This window comes from Pseudorca crassidens, chromosome 4 (assembly GCF_039906515.1).
Source record: "Pseudorca crassidens isolate mPseCra1 chromosome 4, mPseCra1.hap1, whole genome shotgun sequence".
Classification (NCBI taxonomy): Eukaryota; Metazoa; Chordata; class Mammalia; order Artiodactyla; family Delphinidae; genus Pseudorca; species Pseudorca crassidens.
This window is the reverse complement of record NC_090299.1, coordinates 137,330,612-137,355,621: the sequence shown is the minus strand read 5'-3', so window position 1 is coordinate 137,355,621 and position 25,010 is coordinate 137,330,612. Positions and strand designations below refer to the sequence as shown.

Genomic DNA, 25,010 nt, shown 5'->3' with positions numbered 1-25,010 from the left:
GGCAAAGCCTGTGGAGAACCGTCGGTGAGAAGCAGGAGGTGTACTGGGAACAGAAGACAGGCTGTGTGTGGCTTCCAAAATGAAGCGACGGGGCTGTGAAACAAATAGTAAATATTTGAGGCACCCCTTAAGGAACAAACTAGGATAGAATTGCTAATCAGTTAATAATTGATGATTCCAGCAATTCTTTGATTCTAACAAAGGTTCCTACAAAACCATGTAGTTTTGTATGTAACTACAAACTACAGACACAAAAGGGATACTGTGGAATAAAAATTTTTAGCATATCTTTAAATATTCAAATTATCTACTCAGACATATTCCTTCAAGCAAGAAATATAATAAATGTTCCCTTTTTTATATATTTTCCCGTCTCAAATTTTATAAGGAAGTGTCTGTGTTTGGCTGTGCTGTCAGAGTCAAGAAAGTAGACTCGAAGCTCTGGATACTTAAGTAAATTAATTAAAAACTAATTTCTCTGCTGCTTCCCATATAAGAGAAGGTTGGAGCAGATCAGGGATCAGCAAACTTTTTTTTGTCAGAAGCCAGGTAATAAATATTTTAGGCTTCGCAGGCTGTATGATTTCTGCTTCAGCTACTCACATCTGTCATTGTCATGCAAAAACAGCCATAGATAACACAGAAACAGATGACCGTGACGATGTTCAAACAAAATATTATTTAAGGACGCTGAAATTTGAATTTCATACAATTGTCACGAGTCATAAAATATTCTTCTTTTTTTCCTCTAACCACTTAAAAACGTAAAACCATGCTCGGCTCACAGTCTACACCAAAACGTGTACTCTGGTAGGAACTGGCCCTCACATGGTGGTTTGCTGACGACCCAGGGGATAAGTAACAATCACCAAAGCGCGGTCTTATGAAGAGGCAGACATTTTGCATTCAGGAGCTCTGGCCTTCAAAAGGTATCTACATTCCAGCTTTACACATGAGGAGACTCATTAGCAGAGAAATCAAGCTGCCTGGAGTCCCAGAGAATCTGGGTCCCAAGGCCATGCTTATTCCACCAAACCAGGTTGACCTCCTGTTGTGAGGGTCAGTGGCCGGCACCAGGTCGTTCACAGAGTTTGGCCTTCACAATAACACCATCAATACAGTATGATTATACTCATCTTATAGAGGCAGAAGGCGACTTCAGATCGGTCAAGTGAACTGTCCAGGTCACAGACCTCATAGGTGGTGCCCCGAGAGTGCCTAGGCGCGTACTCCAGAGCTGACTCTCTCTCCACCGATGGAAGAAGGTACACCTTCTAAGAACGGCAATTTAGTAAGGGTTGGATGCTCACCATGTGCCAGGCACTATTTTAAGCCTTTTGCTTGTATGACTTATTAAATTCACACATCACTGCCAGGGAGTTACTACCACTAGTGACATTTCTGCTCACAAATGAGAAAAATGAAGGACAGAGCTTTTATCACATGCTCAAGATGACACATTCATAAACCTTCAAATCCAGGAGTTTGGCCCCAGAGCCCACATGCTTCTCCACTAACACAACTTCCTGCTTATTATAGCAGCACTGTTAGTGCTAGTGAGAACTGAGAGAAAAAGTAGTTCTGTGATTGCTACCACCAACACATTTTTTTACTAAAAGACATTATTCTTTCACATTCTTCACATAACAGACATGCATATGCAAAGCCAGATCAATATCCTAATTCATCAGAACTTTTTTGAATTGTGTGTAGATTCCTTTCTTCGGGGCTAGGCACATCGAATAGGCTCAGAAAAGCATAGTAAATTCAAAGCTTTAAAGGAAGCTCTTTACAGAGCTGATACCAAGTAGAGCAAAAAAGCTTGTTCCTCTTCTGGGCACAATTCCGTAATCTTGGACTCTAAAAATGGAAGGTGATTCTCTTGTGGCCGAGCGAGAGTATGTAACTAGTGTACAGTTTGATCTTGCTTGGACTCAAGCGAATTTCCTCTTCAGTTGTTGTGTTTCTGTTCCTCTATGGGTAACGGTGACTTCCTTCTACTTACATGTGGAAATCCAGCCACACACGTTCTCCACATCGAGTGGGGTCACTTTGTTTCATTCATTCTCTTTTCCATTTATTCATAGACCTATCTGTTGAATGATGACATTATGCAAGGCAGTGTGGGAGTTACTGACAGTAAGAAGTGGTTGTCCCCTCAAGGAGTTTACAGTGTAGAGGACAGAGAATGCACGAGTGGGTGGAGTTAGAACGCAGGATAGAGGGACTGAGGGTCATTGCAGTGTCTACATAAAGAACACAGCAGATGGCAAGAAAGGAGGAGATCATTGGATGTGGAGAAGATGGCCTTGGAACCCGTAGGATTTTTGTCAGTTGAAAGCAGAGAAGAAGACATTTTCTAAAGAGAAAATGGCATGAATAAAGCAGTAAAAGTGGCAATACATATGAATATTCAGAAAATAAAAAGGGTCCACATGGACTCAGACCCTCCTAGTCCCGGGGACCCAGCAGTTACTCATCGTTCAGTCTTGCTCTGGTCTTTACCTCTCAGAGTGCCCACCTTCAGCTACATTCTATGAGAAAGCTTCCACCTGGCTTTCCTCTTCTAGTTTCTAGTGTCATAACCATACACTTAGCCTGTTTTTTTGTTTTTTTTTTTTAAGCCTGGGTTAATTTCTTGCTCCCACCAACTCCTCTCAATGATCCTGTCACCTAGGATAAATTCCTAGTCTGAGCCCCCATGCTCTGGCTACTCCTCCCTGAGGTGGACCTGTCTGAACCCAACCACAGCTCACGTAGCCAAGTCTTGGTTGTCACTCGGTCACCTACAGATTCCCTGTGGTCTTGCTTCCCCAACTAGTAGTGCCTGCTCCTGTTATCTGTTGTTAGACTTTCTTTGCTCAAAAATATTTAAGTTTGGGCTTCCCTGGTGGCGCAGTGGTTGAGAGTCCACCTGCCGATGCAGGGGACACGGGTTCGTGCCCCGGTCCGGGAAGATCCCACATGCTGCGGAGCGGCTGGGCCCGTGAGCCATGGCCACTGAGCCTGCGCGTCCGGAGCCTGTGCTCCGCAACGGGAGAGGCCACAACAGTGAGAGGCCCACGTACCGCAAAAAAAAAAAAAAATTTAAAAAGCCTAAAGGCAACAACTTAATTTGTTTTGATAAAAGTATAGCTATGTAAGAGAATGTTGCTTTTTAGAGACACATGCTGAATTACTTAAGATTAAAGTGCTATGATATCTGTAACTTACTTTTAAAACATTCATCCAAAAATATATGAAGGAAATCTGGCAAAAAGTTAAAAATTATTCCACCTAAAATATGGGTATTATTTAAATGTGGGTATTATTTATACTCAGTTTTCTACTTTCTTGTATATTTGGAATTATTTATAATAAACACTTTAAAATAATAATAAAATGTATTAATTATTGAAAATTTGGTGAATAAAGAAAAGCACCAAAAATGTCAGCCCTGTACCACCACCCAAAATGACATATTGCTCAACTTCTCTCCAGTCTTTAAAAAATATTTTTCTGTAAACACATACACACACACACACACACACATACACACGCACGCACGTGCACGTAGATTGAATTGCGCTCGTACCATGCATATAATTTTGCTCTCATTTTCTGGTAGCATACATTTTCATCATCTGCTTCTTGTTCGTTCTCAAAGCAGGTTCTGGGTCTGGTCTTTCCCAGGCTATCTTGTTGCCCTGTATTAAAATTTGAAAATTTAGATTGATCCAAATTCCGGAAGGCCTTAAATAGATTGAGTTTGGACTTTGGTCAAACATCATTTGACAATATGTAATCATTGAATGTTTATAGGAACGTGGAACTACATGGTCATCGTGGGGTTTTTTTAAGGTAGATTAATCTGGTAGTTGAGCATGATCAATAGTAATGAGTCCAGAGACAATAAAACTAATGAGTGAGAGAGTTTACAGATTGGTGTATAAGAAACTAGAGTGAGGACCTGGGAATAGTAAGGAAGGAACAGGGGTGGAAGCCAGTAATTCTACTGAGCTAAAAACATAAGTGATTCACAATCAAATAAGAATGAGTTCTGCTTTTGTATAGTTTTTCAAAATGGCATCAAAGCAGTTTTGAAAATCTTAATGGCACGAAATTCTTCTAATTCATCCATGGTTTGCTTTCTCATTGTAAATATCTAAAGTTGCCTGGGTCTCATGTGATTGCTCGTATGATTCTGACTCCCCACCAGTTGAGTCTGTACTTTGGGTTAATTCTCTACATAATCTTAGAATCATTTTCTAGATGTCAGTCCTAAAGCCCTAAGAGGTTTGGCCACCTGATCTGGGCTGAGCACAGCACACTCTTTTTGACAGTGATCTCCTTAGGGGCAGGGCAGTAGGTTACGCATATTTGTCTATTCCATCCAAGCTCAGCACTTGACGAATAGCAGATGTCTAAATATCTGAATTGTCCCAAGTTGGGTCAAAGCCAAGACCAGAACTCAAGGTCGCTGACTTCAGCCCACCACACCAACACTGGTGACGTACTTGTACTTATTACCCTCAGACTCACTCAGTCCTCTTAACAAAAGTTTTTACTGCTGGGACAAATTGACATTGGTTAGAGACAGCATCTGAGCAATGGAATAGACCGGAAATAACTAATGAAACAAAGATCTTTTTTTTACATCCCCCAAAGTTTGGGACTTTTTCCTAGAGTTATAGCTTCCTGAAAGTGACCTTCTCTGTCTCCTGTCCCAACCCACAATGGTAGGTTGTCAATGGCAACTACAGTCCAAAGACAATTACCCTGAAGCAGCATTTTGTGATGTATATAGGATGCAAGAGTAACCACAGTAAGTGCAGAGTCAAGCTTGATTCCACTCCTGAGAGAGCCTCTGGTTTGGAATCTCTGCCCAGGCGTTCAAGTCCCCCTCAAGCTCTTATCCATGAAATAGTTTTTCTAGTCAGTCTCTGAGCTTTGGTTCCCAGTCCAAATCAAACATTCCCTGAGCCCCAACCACTGGAGGAGCAATGATGCTCTTTCGGTTTTACAGCCATTTGTGTACTGTGCAGGCTGACCTGGGGACTGGACAGGACCTGTGCTGGAATGAGACGAAATTTGCCTCCCAGCCCCCATCTCCCCATCCGTGACTCTGCCCTCGGGTCTCTCACGTCTCTGACAGCCCTGGGTGCATTGACCCATGTCATGCTCTGTGGGTCTGTATCTTTCTCTCACTTTGGTTTCTCTGCCTCTGTCTCTGGACCACTCTGATTGGGTCTCTATTTGTGTTCCCTAGGTCACTGTCCCTAGGTGCCTCTGGCTATCTACATGAGCCGCTGTGCCTTTCTCTTGTCTCTAGGTCTGTATACCTCTCTTTCTACAGCTTTTGACTTATGTATCTCTCACTCTTTGTGCCCATCTGTGTCTCTGGATCTCTGAGTCTCTCTCTTTCTGTGTTTCCATCTCTCAGAACTCCTTGCCTCATTCATCAGGCTCCTTCAAGAACAAGTTTATCCTGGTTTCCAACTCCCACAGAATTATCATACCCCTTCAGTCTTGTTTCCCTGTAGCTGAACCTTGACTCCCACAAAAAAACACTTGGGGCCCCACCTTTAGTTCATTGTTTGACCAAATACGTACTCTGCCTCTGTCATCACTCAGGTATGCTTCCTAAAGCCTGGGGCAGCTGGCCTCACCATTTAGCTCTGCTATTAGCATTTGTAAATGTGGACATTTAGAATGGTAATGTGGAAAGCCTCAGACAAGCTGCTTCCATCACAGAAACCTCCTGATTGGAAAGACTATGGTCTTTCTTCAGCCTCCCCTATGTATCACACTACGATACATAGAACTTTCAAACTTTTTGCAAAGCCTCTCCTGGGTTCTCTCCTTGGTCAGGGTCCATTTGCTATGATCAATGGAAAGGTAAGCCCACATCTGTGAACAGGGGACTTAACATGTTTATGTGGTCAACACCACGTTGTCACATAATATACGCCACGGCCTGACTATAATACAAATTGCCGCACTGATAGTTTTTGAGCTAAATAAGACATTTCCTTTTCCTTAATCCATGATTTCTGATGGCGTAAAGAGTCAAGGGCTTCATGTTTTCATGAAGTCAAAGTGTCTAGCACCAACACTGTGAACAAATGTACACAAAGGCGAGCAGCAGTCAGGCAGATCCCATGGAGTGACTCAAGTGCTGAGGACACATGAGCCCAAGTTAAAATTGCTTCGATTGAGATTGCCTAATAGATTCATCTTTTATTCTATCATCATTGTGTTAGCAGGATTCTGAGGCCAAGCACAGACCTAGCCAGCAAGAAGACAGATCAATGAGCTGTTATCCATGGCCTTAAGAGAAGCTCTGTTATCCATGGCCTTAAGAGAAGCTCTGTTATCCATGGCCTTAAGAGAAGCTCTGTTATCCATGGCGTCATAGGTTACACATTTACCATCTTTGGTCTAGAGAGTTCAGAAAGTGTGTCAGCATCATTCAAAAGTGAGACTAAGGTTGAAAATGAAAAAAAAATGAAAATTCTCCAAAGAAGAGAGCTTTCATTGGCTGTTCAACTCCAACGCCTGTTAGCCCCTTTTACACAATTAGGAATTTCTATTATTGCTTTGGGTTGAAATGTATGTCCTCTTTATAAACCTGAAGGGACAGAATCTAGGTTCTATGTCACTTCTCTTTACCAGGAAGGGGAAAAGTATGTCATTAAATATATGAATAATCTGTAAACATGGGTTACTAAGAAATTTTCTCCCCAAGATGTATGTAATGTAAACGGATGTATGGCTCATGTTTTAACATGCAAGACTGATTTCTGTGCCCACTTGTTCTTCCAGTCTTGTTTTGCATTACTCCTCAACATAGACCCTCTGTTCCAGGTAGGCATTGTGTTTCCTGTATACACCATGCATATGTCAACCTCAGTGCCTTTGCTTATGCTACTGCTCCGGTTGGAATGCTTTTTTCTCTCACACTTGATGAATTCTATATCTATGCTTCAAGTTCCAACTCATGGTATTCTTCCTCCATGAAGTTTTCCCTGATCATTTCATCTCCTCACGGGCTCCTCCTTCTATACCATTTACTGCCCCCATCACTAAGATGGCAGCTATTGGGGGATTTTTTGATGAAATTTGCCACAGATCCTTCTCTTTTCCTCTAAGTACTTATTTCCTAAGTACTGTAAAGCTCCTTAGTACACTCTTTGCTCTCTCTGTCCGGTTTTAGATACCACACTCTGTACACTCAAACCATCAAGGTTATTGAAATGAGTTAAAGTTTTTAGGACCAAGAGTTCTTCAGCTCCATGCTTCTCAAATGCTAAACTGCATAGCAATCATGTGGGGCTCTTGATAAAAACAGATGATAATTCAACAGGCCTAGGAAGCCTGCAAATGTGAATTCCTAACAAAATCTCAGGGTATTGAGTGGAAAGACTTTGCGTTGTTTTTCAAACACCAGCTACAACCCAAGAGTGTTCTTAAAGTTTATTTAGTGGGTCACAATCAATATTTGTTTAAAAAAATAGAAAAGAATATAGTAAGTAGTGTTTAGAAGAATAGTGTTGTTTCCTATAACACTTTTCGGGTTTTTTTGTACGTTTATAACGTAAGTGTGTGTGTGTGTGTGTGTGTGTGTGTGTGTGTGTGTGTAGAGAGAGGCAAAAGAGAGGGAGGCAAAGTGCATTTTATACTGTGGGCTAATTCGAAAAGTTTGAAAGCCTCTCCTTTAAAGGACAGAGCAGAATGAGATATAAACTTGTATCAGCAAATTAAGACAATGAAACCGATTGGGATAAGAAACTGTGAAGGCTCCAATAGGCAGGGGCAATTTCCCAGAAGGTTCTAACACAAAGGGCACGGGAATGAGAGAAGAGGCAGAACTGAGGACCAGCTTTCTGGATCAAGCCCGACTGCCTTCTCTGTGGTTGATCTTATTTCCTGTATCTTACTGAGAGGCAGCTATGAAAATTCTTTAGTGAGTGGGTGTTTCCTGATTTGTTACTGTATCATGGGAGGGATAAGGCCACTGTTTCCTTCAAGGCCAGCTGTGGGTTTGATAATCTCATAAACCCAGTACAAATATTCTCTGGAAGCTTGATGAGCCTCTGCTCACTATTAGCCCTGAGACTTATTTATGACGATGTGTGGACCTTGGGGGAAAAGGAAAATACAACATTGCTTCGAAAGTGCTGTTATAAAGAGTAATTTCTTGCTCTTTTTTACTTCTTTAGAGAAAATGAGACAAAAAGGCTTTTTTTTTTTTTTTTTAAGTTTCAGGAGAATGAACCCTATCCCAAATAGCAGAGAAGTCGTATTCCCGGCACGCAGCACAGTGCCCAGCATATTCATAATACGTTGTATAAATAGCAAAGTGTTTACCTTGTTCTCTTCTGCAAAAGTTAAAGACTCATATAAGAAGTTTATTAAAGAAGTCAGTGTTCCAACATGAAAATAAGAGAGTTTTCCTACCAGGTGTTATTATTAGTCACCTTGGCAGATGAGAAAGACAGAGGTTGCTACTCGTGTGGTGTCACATAACGAACGCGTCAGAAGTCATTGGAGCAGAAGGACTCATTGCTAAGGAAAAGAGTGGAGACAAAGGCCAGCTCTCATCTCACAAAATTTTCACTGACACTGCATGGGTGTTTGTGACCCAAGTTAGCTGCTTATTAGCATTCCTTTTCGCTTGGCAGTTCCCAGGAGCAAAAAGGTTTCTTATTGCACTTAATTCTAAAAACATCATCTTTCTAATGCAGCTGTGGGAGAAGTGGCAGAGCCGCAGAGGAAGATGACTTGCTTGGGGGTTTTAACCAACAGCAGGTCTAGCGTGAATCAGCAGCATGATGCAACTGTCAAGAAACGAATGCAATCTTGGGTTGCCTTACGGTGTACCTGGCAGCCAGGATGGGGAGATCTTGTGGGGCTTTGTTTTGCACGTCAGGTCTTACCTTGAAGATAGATTTTGAAAATTTAGAAGGTATTCAGAGGAGATAAGTTCTCTGGGTGATCAAGGGACTGAAAATCTATTGTGAAAGGAGAAGTTGAAGACAATGGAAGCAAAAGAGGGAACATTCTAAATGCTTCTAACTATTTGTATAAGTATCATCTATATAACTCCAAGAAGTAGCTCTGAGACCATCTGTTGAAAGCCGTACAGCAAGAAACGGTAATTTGATATATAGGCAAGAGTTTTCTGGCCATCAATCATGGAAGTATGGAATGGGCTTGCCTATACAAGTAGTGAGTTCCGCATCATTAGTAATATATAAACAAAGATTGAATAAGGGTCTTATTAGGGTTTAGACTTTGTACAAAATTTAGAAATATAAACCAGGCTGCTAGTTGTGATTTTCTCTGCGATGAGGGATTATATGTGGCTTTTATTTACTAAGTTAAACATTTTTAATTATTTAATTTTTAAAAAAATAAAAGCATACATGGCTTTTATAATCACCAGAAGTGAGAGAGTGAAGCCAATGAAGCTTCAGCTTCAGGTCCTCTGCCTTGCACAGACCCTAGTGATGTAGTTAAAATAAATGTAGTCAACTCAAAGTCCCTGAACATTACAATTTTAAACACCCTGAAATCTTACAGCTCATTTATGAAAGAAATTTGATAGAGGTTCTCAAATTTTCCAACGGTCCTAAAAACTTCATTAGCAATATCACATCGTGAAGTTGAAAATAACTGTTCTATGCTATCAATAATTTTAAAAAGCATTATAGGTAAAAGACTGGCTTCTTATTCTATTCTCTATATAGAAAATTGTAGTATACAATTGTTTTTAGATGAAGAAATAACCAGAGATGACATGGCCAAAAGTATAGAGAAAAAAAGGTATAGGGGTATGTAAACACTTAATTAATGAATATAAGTTGTTTTCTCAGTTTTGAAATGTTTGTGGTATTTGTCAGTTTTTTATTTTTATTTTTTTAATTTGTGATATAATTGACATATAACATTATATTCATTTCAGAAGTAAAATAAATATAATGATTTGATAATGTATATATAGCAAAATGATCACTGCAATCAGTCCAGTTAACATCCATCACCACACATGGTTAACAAAACTTTTTTTTTCCTGTGATGAGAGCTTTCAAGACCCACTTTTCTAGCAACTTTCAAATAAGCAATACAGTATTATTAACTGTAGTCACCAAGCTGTACATTACATCCCCATGACTTAGTCATTTTATAACTGGAAATTTGTACCTTTTGGTACCCTTTACCCATCTCACTATCCCTTCCTCCGCCACCTCTGGCAACCAGCAATCTGTTCTCTATATCCATGAACTTGGTTTTTCATTTGTTTTTTGTTGTTTTATTTTTACTTATTTATTATCTTTTCATAGTTAAAGCTTGGTGAATTTTTATTCTTTTTTTAATCAAAATATAGTTGACATACAATATTATGTTAGTTTCAGGTGTACTACCTAGTAACTTGACATTTGTGTGCATTATGAAATGATTGCCATGCTAAGTCTAGTGAACATCTGTGCCCTACAAAGCTATTACAGTATTATTGACCATATTCCTTATGCCGTATATTGCATCCCTGTGGCGTATTTATTTTATATCTGGCCGTTAGTACCCCTTAATCTCCTATACATAGTTCACACACAACCCCCTCCCTTACGGCAACTATACATTTGTTTTCTGTATCTCTGAGTCTGTTTTAGTTTAGTTTAGTTTGGTTGGTTGTTTTGTTTTCTGGATTTCTCATATAAGTGAGATCATACGGTATCTATCTTTTTCTGTCTGACATTTCGTTTAGCATAATGCACTCAAGGTCCACCCATGTTGTCAAAAATGGCCAGATTTCACTCTTTTTATGGCTGAATATATATATATATATATATATATATAAAACATTTTCCTTATCCATTCATCCATCAATGGACATTTCCATGTCTTAGCTATCGTAAACAATGCTGCAATGAATATCGGGGTGCATATATCTTTTCTAATTAGTGTTTTAATTTTCCTCAGATAAATACCCGGGAGTGGTATTGCTGGGTCAATATAGTAGCTCTATTTTTAATTTTTTGAGAACCCCCCCTACTGTTTTCTATAGTGGTTGTACCAATTTACATGCCCACCAACATTTTCTCCACATCCACACCAACACTTGCTAGTTCTTGTCTGTTTGACGATGGCCATTCTAACAGGTGCGAGGTGGTAGCTCACTGTGGTTTTCATTTGCATTTCCCCAATGATTAGTGATGTTGAGCATCTTTTCATATATCTGTTGGCCATCTGTGTGTCTGCTTTGGAAAATGTCCATTCAGATCTTCTGCCCATTTTTAAATCGGATTGCTTTGGATTATTTGTTTTTTTGCTATTGAGCTGTATGAGTTCTTTATCTATTTAGAATATTAACCCATTATCAGATATATGATTTGCAAATATTTATTCCCATTCAGTAGGCTGCCTTTTCATTTTGTTGATGTCAGCTTTTAAAATTTGTGATTTCTCATTCTAAATAATTATTCTTTTCTTTTTTTGGTAATTTTACATTAATTTTCATAAAGAGACTTTCAAATTTTGTAAGTTTCAAGCCCCTTAAAATTGGACTCTTCCATCTAATAATCAGAAGAACAAAATAAAAAAATGTTAAACACAGTCCCAATTACAGGAACTTGAGGCCCGTGCAATTAGGACTCTATGTAATGAGCTATTGTATATGCGTATTAATCCATAAAAAGCCCTGTAGACATCAGCCAGGGAACTGTCAGCATCCAGGGCCCAGTATAAGACAGCATCAGTCTCCCCCCAGCTTCGTCTCGCCATGCCTGACTGCTGCCCTTTGGCACTCACCTGAATTACTCACCCCACCCCACCATGCAGGGCTCTGACCCTGTACATACCTGGCATTCTCTTGCTTCTTGGCCTTTGTTCCTGTTATTCCCTTTGCACAAAATAGCTCCCTCAACGATTGTCACTCCGTATCCCACCAGACTTTAAATAGAGAAAAAGTCTCTCTCTCCCTCCCCGCAAATGCTAGGTCATTTCCGGTGTTCAATAAACAATAGTTGAATAAGTAAATTAAGTAAAATAATTAAATAAAGCCAACATTAACAGGGCCCTGGAGGTTGGATCAAGGTAGACATACAATTTTCTCTTTTTCAAATTTTAGTTACCCAATTAATATATGCATGTATTTTATTTTATTTTTCATTAGAACAAGCTAAATTAGGAAAATTTGATTGCGCTAAAGTCCCCTTTAACAACACCCTCAATGCTGGTTCCTTCTTTTAAGGACCAAACTTATGAGTTCGGTGTGTATTTTATCAGACTTCTATTTTGTGCTTTTATATATTATTGTATGTGTTGTAGTGTTTGGAGGGAAGGAGAGAGATTTTTCAAAATGAAGTGGTTTCAGACTATACCTGCCACCAGTTCCTCTAACCTAACAATATGTTTTGGGATCTGTCAACTTTGATGTGCGCGGACACAAATATTCACTCCATGTTTCTCCGTGGGAGAGTGATTAGCATTCTGAGCGGGACAATTCTCAGTTGTTCAGGACTGCATCGGCCATCAGAGGGTGGTAATCATTCCTGGTGCCCCCTCACAATGTGTTGGTAGCACCCAACCCCCTGCCTTTATCATTTGGCAACCAACAACGCTCTTAGCTTTTCAAACTCTTTCGGTTAACTTTTAACATAATCTCATCCTATGAGCCCTCACTGCACTGCACTTATCTGTCATCTTACTGTTGGTAGATATTTAGGATGGCTCCTAAATTTTATTCTCACAAACGCTCTTCAGTAGACACCTTAATTCACACTTCCTTCTGTGTACGTGTGTTTCACTAATAAGCCACCAGAAGTGGAGTCGCTGGTCATGTGTGCATGTCCAGTTACACTAGATGTGCTAAGCTCCCCTCCAACTTAAACACCTGCCAACAGTAGATGATAATATCCAGGGCCCCCAAATTCTCTAGTACTTAATGCTAATCCTTCAATTTTAGCAGATCTGGTGGATTACGAAAGTACTGCATTGTTGTTTTAATTTGCATTTTTCTGATTAATAGTGAGACTGTTTATTTGAAATACATATTTCCTCTTCTGTGAAAGACTTTCATTTTCTCTTCTGTATGTGTACATATTTTAATTTTTACTACATATGCTTTATAATCAGAAAAAAATAATGCACACTTTAAAAAATAACTTACATATTCTTCAAGGCCTACTTAGATGTTGGTTAATTCAAAAAATGGCCTTGATCTTTCTTCCTATAACCCCCGCTGGACACTTTACTCTCTCTTGGATGTAGTTTGCAAAGTACTTGTCTTACCCTCTTGACTAGATTAATGGTTTCTTGCGGCTCGGCCTGGGTTTGTGTTTCCTTTGACCTGCCTAATACAATGCCTTGCACAGATTTGAGCTTAATAGATAAAGATTTATAAAGTTAAATGATAGAAGGTTGACTGTGGGAAAACTACCAGCTGAATAAGACTGTATTTTCAACCTTTCACTCTTTATGTACACAGTCTTGAACCATCCTTACCAAAGATGGACATATTCCTGCAAAGGGTATGTAATGTTATTTGGCTTTATAGTCACTCCCCTGGAAGATATGCTAATCGGAAGTTCCTAGGAAAGGATGCTTAACTCAATTAAGACAGGGAGTTTAGGTATTTGTGGAAGAGTTGTTTGGGGAATGAGGGTCCTCATTGCCCTGCAGACATCATGAAGCGTAGGTGGCTGCCTGGCAGCCGCTGTCTTAGGTTTGCCCAGGCCCAGGACTCCACGAAAACTGTGACAGTGATGTTGACTCAACCAAGTGATGTTTCTCACCCAGAAATTAACACTCCCTGAGATGTTCCAAATTAGAGCACAGTGTGATCCTTCTTGCTTTATATTCAAGGATTTCTTATGTGTTTATGATATATAGCTACTGTTTAAAAGATTACCATAAAAAAGTTCTCAGTAAAAACTGCCAAGCTGCAATGATCAGAATTCTGTAAATGGTTTAGATAGACATCAGATCTTGTTGAAAAGAATCCCAAGGAATGTTCAAATTCTTTACATTTTAGAATTTTGTTGATCAAATTTTGTTGCTTCAAGGGACTTCCCTGGTGGTCCAGTGGTTAAGACTCTGTGCTTCCAATGCAGGGGGCGCGGGTTTGATCCCTGGTTGGGGAACTAAGATCCCACACACTGCGCGGCCAAAATAAATAAACAAATAAAAAATTTTTGTTGCTTCAAATAAGTAATCTATTGGCTCAAACTAAATGGTTTAGTTTGAAATGGTTTAGTTTGAAATGTTCATTCAAAAAATAATTACAGGCAAAATGTATTTAAGAACTTGTGACCTTGTAGAGATTTTACTTATCAAAAGGAATTAGAATTTTGTCCGTAAACAAACCTGACGTTTTTGATAGCCTCACTTTTAGCTCCTCCAATTGTCCTTTTTTTTAAAAAAAAAAAAAAAAGAGGTATAATTGACATACAACATACTAGTTTTAGGTTCCAATTGTCTTTTATAGTAATTTCATTCCGTGAAGATTTGAGCATGCCTGGGAATTAGTCGAATGAATGGGTAAATAAGTCAATGGGATTTTTTATAAAATGCTTCACCTTGCCATTGCTTTCAGCTAGCAAGCACATTTCTAACACAGGGTGGAGGCCTCTCTGCCCCAAAGAGGAAATGTGCTAAAGAAGCAGATATTAGCAAATGCAGATTTAGAAAACAGATAGCTCGGAGACCGATGTAGAAACTTCCTTCTACATTTAGTCTTACGTTTAATTTTTATTATCAGGTGAAAATATCGTGCCACAAGGACATCCCAGTAGGATCCCTCACCCCCAGAGCAGGGGTCTTCCTTGTACACCATGCACATTTCTTTAACAGTACTTAGTTCACTGACATTACCAATATTTGTGTAATTGCTTGTGTCCCCTTCCCCTCCACTGCCCTGGACTGTGGGTCCCTTGCAGCAGCTACTGTCCCCAGGACCTAGCTTTCTGTTATCTGCAGTAAGTTGAAAGTAATCAACAATTATATTTGAGCAACAAGAAAATCACGTCCCAGAAGATACATTGCAAGTTATGGCTTTGTGGATCTCAATGGCTTCGTGAAAACTCCTAATGTGTTTTGAGCCCTGCTGTTTGCCAAGCCTGTTTTGACCATTTCATATGTGTTAATGTGAACAGAACTTACAACTGGCCCACAGGGTACAACTGTTACTAATTCTATTTTAGAGGTGAGAAGACGGAGACTCGGATTGGTTAGGTAACTTGCCCACAGTGGTACAGCTAATAAGAGGTGCCACCCAGATCGGGACTAAGGCAGATTGACTGCAGAGCCCACGGTCCTCATCACCACACTGAACTCTCTCTACCGCTCATTAAAAAGAACAGGAAAAAACTGTCATTAGGAAGGAGTGAGGTGCACAACAGTGTGCCTGGAATGCTTATTTCCATAGAACTGCGGTAGCGGACAGGCCTGAATGCGTCTAAATGCATGGGATACCTTTCAGGAGGAAGCACAAAAAATGGTTAACGTTGGGGTCCTCTGGGGAAAGGAATGGGGGACTGAGGATTAAGGGAGAGGAAAAAGCTTTATGTTCATTATGTTTTCTTTTGAACTACGTAGATTTTTTTTTTCCTACTGTGAATATATGTTACCTTTTCTGATGTGTTTCTGTTTTCTGGTTTTTATTTTTATTTTTTAATTTTTTTTTTTGGCTACATTGGGTCTTCGTTGCTGCACATGGGCTTTCTCTAGTTGTGGCAAGTGGGGGCTTCTCTTGCTGCAGAGCATGGGTTCTAGGCGTGCGGGCTTCAGTAGTTGTGGCACGTTGGCTCAGTAGTTGTGGCTCGTGGTCTCTAGAGCGCAGGCTCAGTAGTGGTGGCTCACGGGCTTAGTTTCTCTGTGGCATGTGGGATCTTCCCAGACCAGGGCTCGAACCCGTGTCCCTTGTATTGGCAGGCGGATTTTTAACCACTGCACCACCAGGGAAGCCCTGTATTTTGTTTTTTAAAACACACACATCAGTTTGAATGTCCTTGGGACTTCCCCAGCTGTGCAGATATTTGTCAGTTTGAAACACTATTGGATGGGGCTTGCATCTCAGTATAAAACATCTGAATTCCTTGTGCTCAACTTCATTTCCCTCATGACAACGGACTCTGGTATAACAGCTCAGTGGTGTTCTACACTGCAAAAGGTGGTACCACACTTTGGAAAGAGAGTGTGAGAGAGAGACCAAAAGAAAGAGAGAAAATTGGCCAAAATCTATTCTTATGGTTATTTTTGACTTGGATTTTTAAAAAACTTTCTGTCTACAAAGTAAAGTGTGTGTTTGTTTGCTAGGACTGCAACGACAAGTTACCACAAAACGGGTGGCTTAAACAGCGGAAACTGATTATCTCACAGTTCTGGAGGCTAGATGCCCGAAATCAAGGTGTCAGAAGGGTGGGTTCCTTTGGAGGGCTGTGAAGGAAGGATCTGCTCCAGCCCGCCCTCCTTGACTTGCAGGTGGCCTTCTTCATGTTCACATGGCATTCTCCCTGTGTGCAAGTGTGTCTCCAGAAGTCCCCTTTTCACAAGAGGACACCAGTCCTATTGAATTAGGGCCCACCTTAATAACCTCATTATAACTCACTGAAGACCCTATCTCCAAATAAGGCCCCATTCTGAGGTACTGGGGCTTAGCACCTCAACAGGATACAATTCAACCCATAGCACTCTGCGATTAGCCAACTCTCTCCTTTCCCCTTCAGCCTCATCCAGCAATTTCCTTTTCTTGATGTTTTGGCTCAGAGTTTGGTCTCGGGCCTCCCAGAGTGGAGAATATTGCTGAGAGGAAAAGCCAGTGCAGGAAGGGTCTCCCTGTGGTTCACCCCGAGTGAAAGCGCTGCTCTCTCCTCCGCAGGTGGTACCATGGTAACCTCACCCGACATGCAGCCGAGGCTCTTCTCCTCTCCAATGGATGCGACGGGAGCTACCTTCTGCGGAACAGCAATGAAAGGACAGGGCTGTACTCTCTCTCTGTGAGGTAGGATGCCTAAGAACTCTATAAATTCAGTGGGGTCCCACCTCTTATTTATCGGGGAACTGACTCCATGGTCACACTCAGATTGCCAGAGAACCGAATTCTCTTGATTCCTGCTAGACCAGCAGGTCCCAGGATGCCAAGCTCTGAGTGGTGAGCCTGCAAAAAACATTCTTGCCCCTTCCATTGGTGGAGAAAAAATGTTAGAGCTGAAGGAGATTTTATGAATTGTTTAACCCAGAACTCTTGCTTGACTGATGAAGAAACTGAAACCTGAAGTGGTAAAGTGTCTTCCACCCAATAAATCAGTGATAGAAACAGCACCAGAATCACATCCCTGAAACCTGGCCCGGTGCCCCTTTCACTATTCCTTGCTTCCTCTGGAAAATCAGAATGACTTGTGGCTGTGCAGTTTTCATAATCACAAACTCAAGCAGGCAGTATGCAACTTTTAGTTTTTTTCTATAAATGGACTGACCTTCTTTCTTGAATTTCCATTTCACCTATTAAGAAAGTTAATCTAGGACTTCCCTGGTGGCGCAGTGATTGAGAGTCCGCCTGCCAATGCGGGGGACACGGGTTCGTGCCCCGGGAAGATCCCACATGCCGCGGAGCGGCTGGGCCCGTGAGCCATGGCCGCTGAGCCTGCGCGTCCGGAGCCTGTGCTCCGCAACGGGAGAGGCCACAGCAGTGAGAGGCCCGCGTACCGCAAAAAAAAAAAAAAAAGAAAGAAAAAGAAAGTTAATCTAGTGCCCACCATGTATGCCCTGCTCAAAACAGTGATTGTCCTTCCAGGGTTTCTCTCCCATCCCCTTCCTCCTGGTTGGCCTCCCTTTCAGAGAAGGTGACCTAGTCACGTGATAATCGGGGGGAGTCATTTGTTATCTGTCAGCATCTGTCACCTTGGCGTCCACTGACATGTAGCAAGTCTTTCTGGGTTCACAGGGAGTTGCCCCTGGGTCAGAATGGTGATGTGAGGACTCCATGTAATTGCCCTCGGCCACCCAGCCAATAACCTCAAACCATTATTGTTTTATTTTATTTACAAATTTTCTAAAAAGCATTTTTGGGAAAAATATTCACCAGAAATAGAATTCTGCTTTGGGGGAAACAGGAATTGTGCTTTCTCAGATCAACAGCAAACGTTAAAATTGCATTAAAGTGGTTAGATGGTTGATCCTTTACCGCATGGATCTCCCCCAGATCTCAAACAAATCTGTGCAATTGTTGGCTAAAAGGTTAACTTTTCACTTTCGTATGTCTTGCCTGAACAATTATAAGCTCCTTACAAAGAGATGATATATATATTACATCTATATACAAAGTTAAAATATAAAATATTAATTTCCATTACAAGCACTTAGAAATGCTTTAAAAAATAATAACCACCAGCAAAAGTAAGAGGAATCACAGACCAGCTCAGGAGAATGATTGTTTTTATTCATTTGGTCATTCGCTTCCTTAATAATAAATATTTCAAAGCATCCGCTCTGTGCCTACCACTTTGGTAAGTGCTGTAGAAGATTCAGAGACCTTGACATCAGGAAGTATAGCCTCACAGGGGCAATAAGACCATATCCAAATACCTTACTACAAAGTAGAGCGCTGTAAATGCCATGAAAGAAAACAAGGTAAGTGCTTGGGTTGTTGAGAAGAGAAAAGGCAAGTAACTCAAGCCGGAAGTAGCAAGCAATATTTGATAGAGTAAGTGGCATTTGAACTGAAACTTGATCAGGAACGAAGTGGAAGAAGTCACAGGTGAAGGGAGCTGTACGAGCTCAGGGACAAAGGCAGAAACTCCTAGGAGAACAGTAGGCGTGGCGGCACTGCAGCAGTTCCCAAGGTGTGGTCCCCAGACCAGTAGCATCACCAGAGAGCAGGTTAGGAATACAGATCTCAGGCCCCACCCCAGACCTACTGAATAAGGAACTCGGGGGGTAGTGCCCAGAAACCTGGGCGCTGCAGGTGATTCTGATGCTTGCTAAAGTTGCAGCATGCCCTGCAAGAGAGGAATAGTGGAAGTGAGGCTTGAAAGATAGGATTGGGTCAAATCAAGTATACATATATAAATTTTTTAAAATTTAATTCTCTGCCTTATTCCAAAAATGAAGTGGAGAAAGACAATGTAGGAAATCTGATATTTTATTCAGCAGGCAGTGGAATAGGCATGGGAGGCAAAGGGCTGGGCTCACATAACTGATTAAGTGACAGAAGCAGAATTTGGATTGACTCTCAAACAAGTAAGGGAGGAGGGCCAGGCACAGAGAAGAATACGGGGAGGGAGTGACTTGCCATTTCTATCATCTCTCTTCCTGCCCTTCTTAAACTCATGCCCCTTAAGAGGTTAATGTTCAAAGACTCGTTCGGCAAGTCAGAGAATTCACAGGGAGCACCGGCTCTTGTCTTTCATTAGAATGAAAAATTGAGAGCACGCTCTGCCCGAAGAAACCAGCGCTGTTCTTTAAGTGCCAGTGGTTTCAGTGATGGTGTCATAACTCTCAGCTTTTAGAAGGTTTAATGGTAATGCTAATGCCTAAGGTTACATTCCCCTTCGAAAAAGATACTCGTTTCTTAAATAATGTTAAACATTTTTTTCCCTTTTAGAGCCAAAGACTCCGTCAAACACTTTCACGTTGAATATACTGGATATTCATTTAAATTTGGCTTTAATGAATTCTCATCTTTGAAAGATTTTGTCAAGCATTTTGCAAATCAGCCTTTGATTGGAAGTGAGACAGGTAAGCTATGAACAGATACTTGACCTGTGAGATATCATTTCAGGATGGAGGCAGGACAAAGCGGATTTCAATTAAATAGTTGTCACTTCTATTGAATTATGTGCATACTATAAGCAACTGGATATGTTTAGAAACTTTTTTTCCAATTACAATGCCATATGCTACATTAAAAAATATATATATATATTTCAGTATATAATATACTTCAGTATATAATATACTTCAGTATATTATATTTCAGTATATATATACTTCAGTATATATATATATATATATATATGTGTGTGTGTGTGTGTGTCAGTATGTTAGTATTATTTTTAGGAGAAAACAATGTGCCTTGTGCAAAATAGGTATTTTTCTCAGAATGTGTTATTTAATGGATTGATTAAAAGCACACATTTCTTTAAAATGACCTATTTGTTTTATAATGATATATACAGTAAACAAAGAAAGAACAAAGGAAAGAACAACTTTTTGATTCCTCAGAAGTTTAGGTATGAGAAGTTTGCTTACTGGGGAGACCCAAAAATGATCATTTTGAGCAGTTTTTGAGCATTTTAAAATGAAATGCAATTTCCCAAAGATCATTGAATATTAAAAATACTGACTAGAAATTACTCTCCTGAACAATTTCTTAATTTCATCCTAAAATTCTGTTTCTCTTGTCTTGGTTTCTGGTAAGTTTTTACATGGCACTTAAGTATGGCTGGAAATAGTTTAAAATTTCCTTTCTGGGTGGTTAGAGTCAAACCAGAAAATTCAAGTTAAAAAACAAACACACTCGCTTGGTATTTAAATTATCTAACTCATTTGTCTATACTATTTAAATAAAGTAAAGGATTTCCTCTGTATTTGTGACATAGAATCACAATTTTATATGTCCTAAATTGTTGATGATTCTCAGTTAATCAAAAGTTGGACAGTTCCAAGAACCAAGCACAAGAGGAATTCAAACCTTAATAGCAGAGTCAGTTGCTGCGAATTTGTACACACTCATTTTCGTGGTAAACTTGGTTAGTGGGCTTTTTGTTGATCACACTGGGAGAGATGCCACCAGTGCCTTTTCCTTTTCTGCTATTTCTGTGGCCTGAATAGACCCTGATATGACTCACACAGAGTCAAGGAAAGACAGAAAGCACAGTGGAAACCACAAAATAGTTGACTTACTTTATACTGACCATACAAGGTCTTTGATAGATTATTTCAAACCATAAAATTGAAGCAGTCATCTTTTTTGTTTCTGGTGGAAATTCTCCTAATCAACCCTGAAAATTACTTTATCATTTAACCAGCAATAATTCTCATAAACAAAGGGCAAGTGGTAATGATTTTATTTCCTTTGCTACTTTGGTCTTGGCAAGCATTTCAATTTCAAATCCCTTCCCTTCAGACTTATTTCTTACTTGTGTCCCAATCTACACTCATTTTCGTTCAATTCTTGGTCACTGGCAATGGACAGGAGATGTTGAAGCCAAGGACTCTGTTTTGTCTACTTCAATTTTTGTCCTTCTCTGTGTCTCCCAGGTCCTGGTACAGTGCGTGGTGCTTTGGGTGAGTGAATGAATAAATGAATGAATGATGACTGTAAGTTGCAACTCTTTGTATCCTTCAAAGCCATTACCATCGTTACTTTCTAGCCTCCTCTTCTCTCGCCAAGCAAAATCAGCTCCCTTCTTTTAAACTCTCCCTCTAGACTCTATTTTCAGTATCTTTGGTCATTCTCCGTACTCCTTTCCAGACTTTCTCCAAGTTAGGAAAAAGTACATATTCTGCCTGCTAGCAAGTTTCAAACCCCCCCCCTTTTTTTTAAAAAAGTTTTTTTGTTTTATTTTAAATTCTTTTTAATTGAAGTATAGTTGAAGTACAATACTATATGTTACAGGTGTACAATATAGTGATTCACAATTTTTTAAAATTTTACTCCATTTATGGTCATTATAAAATATTGGCTATATTCCCTGTGCTATAGAATATGTCCATGTAGCATTTTTTAAGCACAATAATTTGTACCTCTTAACCCCCTACCCCTATACTGTCCCTCCCCTCTTCCCTCACCCCACTGGTAACCGTTAGTTTGTTCTCTATGTCTGTGAGTCTGCTTCTTTTTTATTATATTCACTAGTTTGTTGTATTTTTTAGATTCCACATATAAGTGATATACAGTATTTGTCTTTCTCTGTCTGACTTATTTCACTTAGTATAATGCCCTCCAAATCCATCCATGTTGCTGCAAATGGCAAAATTTCTTTTTTTTATGGCTGAGTAGTATTTCATCGTGTGTGTCTATGTATGTACCACATCTCTGAGATCAAAGTGAATGCAGCACTTTCCGGTTGAGCTTTTCTGGCACTGATCCAATCACTAGGTGAAAGGATCACCTAAGACTGCACCAAAGTAAAGGTTCCTCAGATTACATTTGGGTCAATATTAAGCTTCCCAGCAAATAGATTCATCTGACTAAAGAAGGTTTGTGATTAATGCAATAGGAATTATAAAGATTTGTAATCCAGACACCTATGGGAGTTTTCTTCAAAGTGACAGAGGGCGGCTGGTGGTGGTGTGATGAATTTGGAGATTGGGATTCACATATATACACTAATATGTATAAAATGGATGACTAATAAGAACCTGCTGTACAAAAGAAAGAATACAATAAAATTCAAAACTTAAAAAAAAAGCTGAAACTTGCTGTAGCCTTATCATCACTATAATTGTTATTTTATTTATTGCAAACTTAGGAAACTGAGATTTTTGCTCTCCATTGCCTCTCCTCTGTTCTATTCATTACCCAGTTGGGAATTTGTTGCTATTTAAACCCCTGCTACAGACCCTGAGTGCCAATAGATATGTACTTGACAAACTGGCTTCCGGCTCTTGAGTTAGATCCCAGTAACTCTGAAATATTCCTCTTATCTGTCCCTGCCAGCTGAAGGCAAAGCCACCAAAGCTGGGAACAAGGGGCAAAACCCATGACATAGGAGCTTCCGTTATGCCCCCTGAGAGTAATAGACCTCAGGAAACAAGATAACCTGCTGAAGCTATGATGGCTTTTAAGCCCAGATGGTCCTTGGAAGTCACGGAGTCAGCAGTGTGACCTATGAATAACAGTGAATGGAAACTGGGATTCCATCTTCTAAAAACAGATCTCTTCTTGTTCATTTAAGAATTGGTTCCTGGGGACTTCCCTGGTGGCACAGTGGTTAAGAATCCGCTTGCCAATGGAGGGGACATGGGTTTGATCCTTGGTCCAGGAAGATCCCACGTGCTGCGGAGCAACTAAGCCCTTGCACCACAACTACTGAGCCTGAGCTCTAGAGCCCGCGAGCCACAACTACTGAAGCCTGTGTGCCTAGAGCCCGTGCTCTGCAACAAGAAAAGCCACTGCAATGAGAAGCTGGTGCACAGCAATGAAGACCCAATGCAGCAAGAAAGAAAGGAAGGAAGGAAGGAAGGAAAAAAAAGAAAAGAAAAGAAAAGAAAGAAAGAAAAGAAAAGAAAAGAAAGAAAAGAAAAGAAAAGAAAAGAAAAGAAAAGAAAGAATTGGCTCCTGAAGAAAAGGGAACCCTCCCACACTGTCGGTGGGAATGTAAACTGGTACGGCCACTATGGAAAACAGTATGGAGATTCCTTAAAAAACTAAAAATAGAACTACCATATGACCCAGCAGTCCTACTCCTAGGTATATAGCCAGACAAAACTATAATCCAAAGAGATACGTGCACTTCTACGTTCATAGCAGCACTAGTCACAACAGCCAAGACATGGAAACAGCCTAAATGTCCATCAACAGACGAATGGATAAAGAAGATGTGGTCCATATGTATATACACTGGAATACTACTCAGACGTAAAAAAGAACAAAATAATGCCATTTTGCAGCAACATGGTTGGACCTAGAGATTATCATACTAAGTGAAGTAAGTCAGAAAGAGAAAGACCAATACCATATGATATCACTTATATGTGGAATTGAAAATATGGCATAAATGAACTTATCTATAAAGCAGAAACAGACTCATAGACATAGAGAAATGACTTGTGGTTGCCAAGGGGAAGGGAGAGGGATGGACTGGGAGTTTGGGGTTGGTAGATACAAGCTATTACATTTAGAGTGGGTAAACAACAGGACCTACTTTATAGCACAGGGAACTATATCCAATCTCCTGGGATAAACCATAATGGAAAAGAGTATTTTTTAAAAGAGTGTGTATATATACGTATGGCTGAATCACTTTGCTGTGCAGCAAAAATTAACACAACTTTGTAAATCAACTGTACTTCAATTAAAAATTTAAAAATTTAAAAAGAATTGGCTTCCAGTGATCAGGAGACCTCCAGGCTGATGATTCCTTCTTCACCATCAGATGAAGTGTAAATTCTTATTAAAACTTTTGGTCGGTTAAGGATCACCAGGGGAAGCATTTGTCTGCACGATGGATGAGGCCCTGCCAGGGTTCTGACCTCCAGATCCCCAGAATGGGAAGGGCTAGAACTGGGTATTTCAGGCCTCTCTGCAGACCAGCCCAGACCCACTCAGGCCAGCCTCACCCTCCAGGGTCTGGGGAGTGAGTTTACTTAAGAGAGACTTTCTCACACTCATTCACTGGCAGGAATGGCATCACCTTTGAGGGCAACAGGGAAGATGTCCAAATAAACAACAACCGTACACTTTTGCCTTACAATTTTATATCTATTTAATGTCTTCAGTAGAGTGAAACCAGAATTCTTGGTCCTGGGTCATAAGAAAATATTTGCTCTCAGGATAGGTAAAAGTGTTAACCTAAAGGGATGAATACGCTTTTAAGATTTCTTTTTCCTATTTTATTCCTATTATTTAAACTCCCAGGATTTCTGCCTCCTAAGCTAAAGAATGAAGATCTTGTAAGCAAGGTCTAACCCTCCTGACAACTTTAAGATTCTATTATTATAATTTTCCCTTTCCCTTGTTGTAATCTACATTTAATCTCTCTAATCTGCATTAAAGTTTCCATTCACTCTAATTTCTCCTTATGAATACCCACAAACACTCTTAAGATACTTCTCATTCTCAAAACCCAATCATCTCCCAAGTATATCATAGAGATATATACAATGTACCCACTTGCTTTACTCTCTTCAATGGCCCATTTACCTTCTAACATATTTTTAATTCACTTATTTTTTTAAAACCTTCACACTCATATGTAAGCTCTATGAGAAGAGGGATTTTTGTCAGTTCTCTTTCCCTGTTATGTCCCAGCACCTAAAAGAATAAACACTAATCATTATCCACAACATTCTGTGGTGGGTATCCC

The 25,010-nt window shown here is 40.0% G+C and overlaps 1 protein-coding gene across 1 annotated transcript in view; it reads left to right on the top strand.

Annotated features, from left to right (window-relative positions):
• Nucleotides 1–25,010, top strand: part of DAPP1 (dual adaptor of phosphotyrosine and 3-phosphoinositides 1) — a 58,344-nt gene that overhangs the window by 3,283 nt on the left and 30,051 nt on the right. Inside the window, exons 2-3 of the mRNA XM_067736881.1 lie at nucleotides 16,859–16,981; nucleotides 19,583–19,716. Of these exons, the coding sequence (XP_067592982.1) occupies nucleotides 16,859–16,981; nucleotides 19,583–19,716 (257 nt within the window). The remainder of the gene's footprint in view (nucleotides 1–16,858; nucleotides 16,982–19,582; nucleotides 19,717–25,010) is intronic.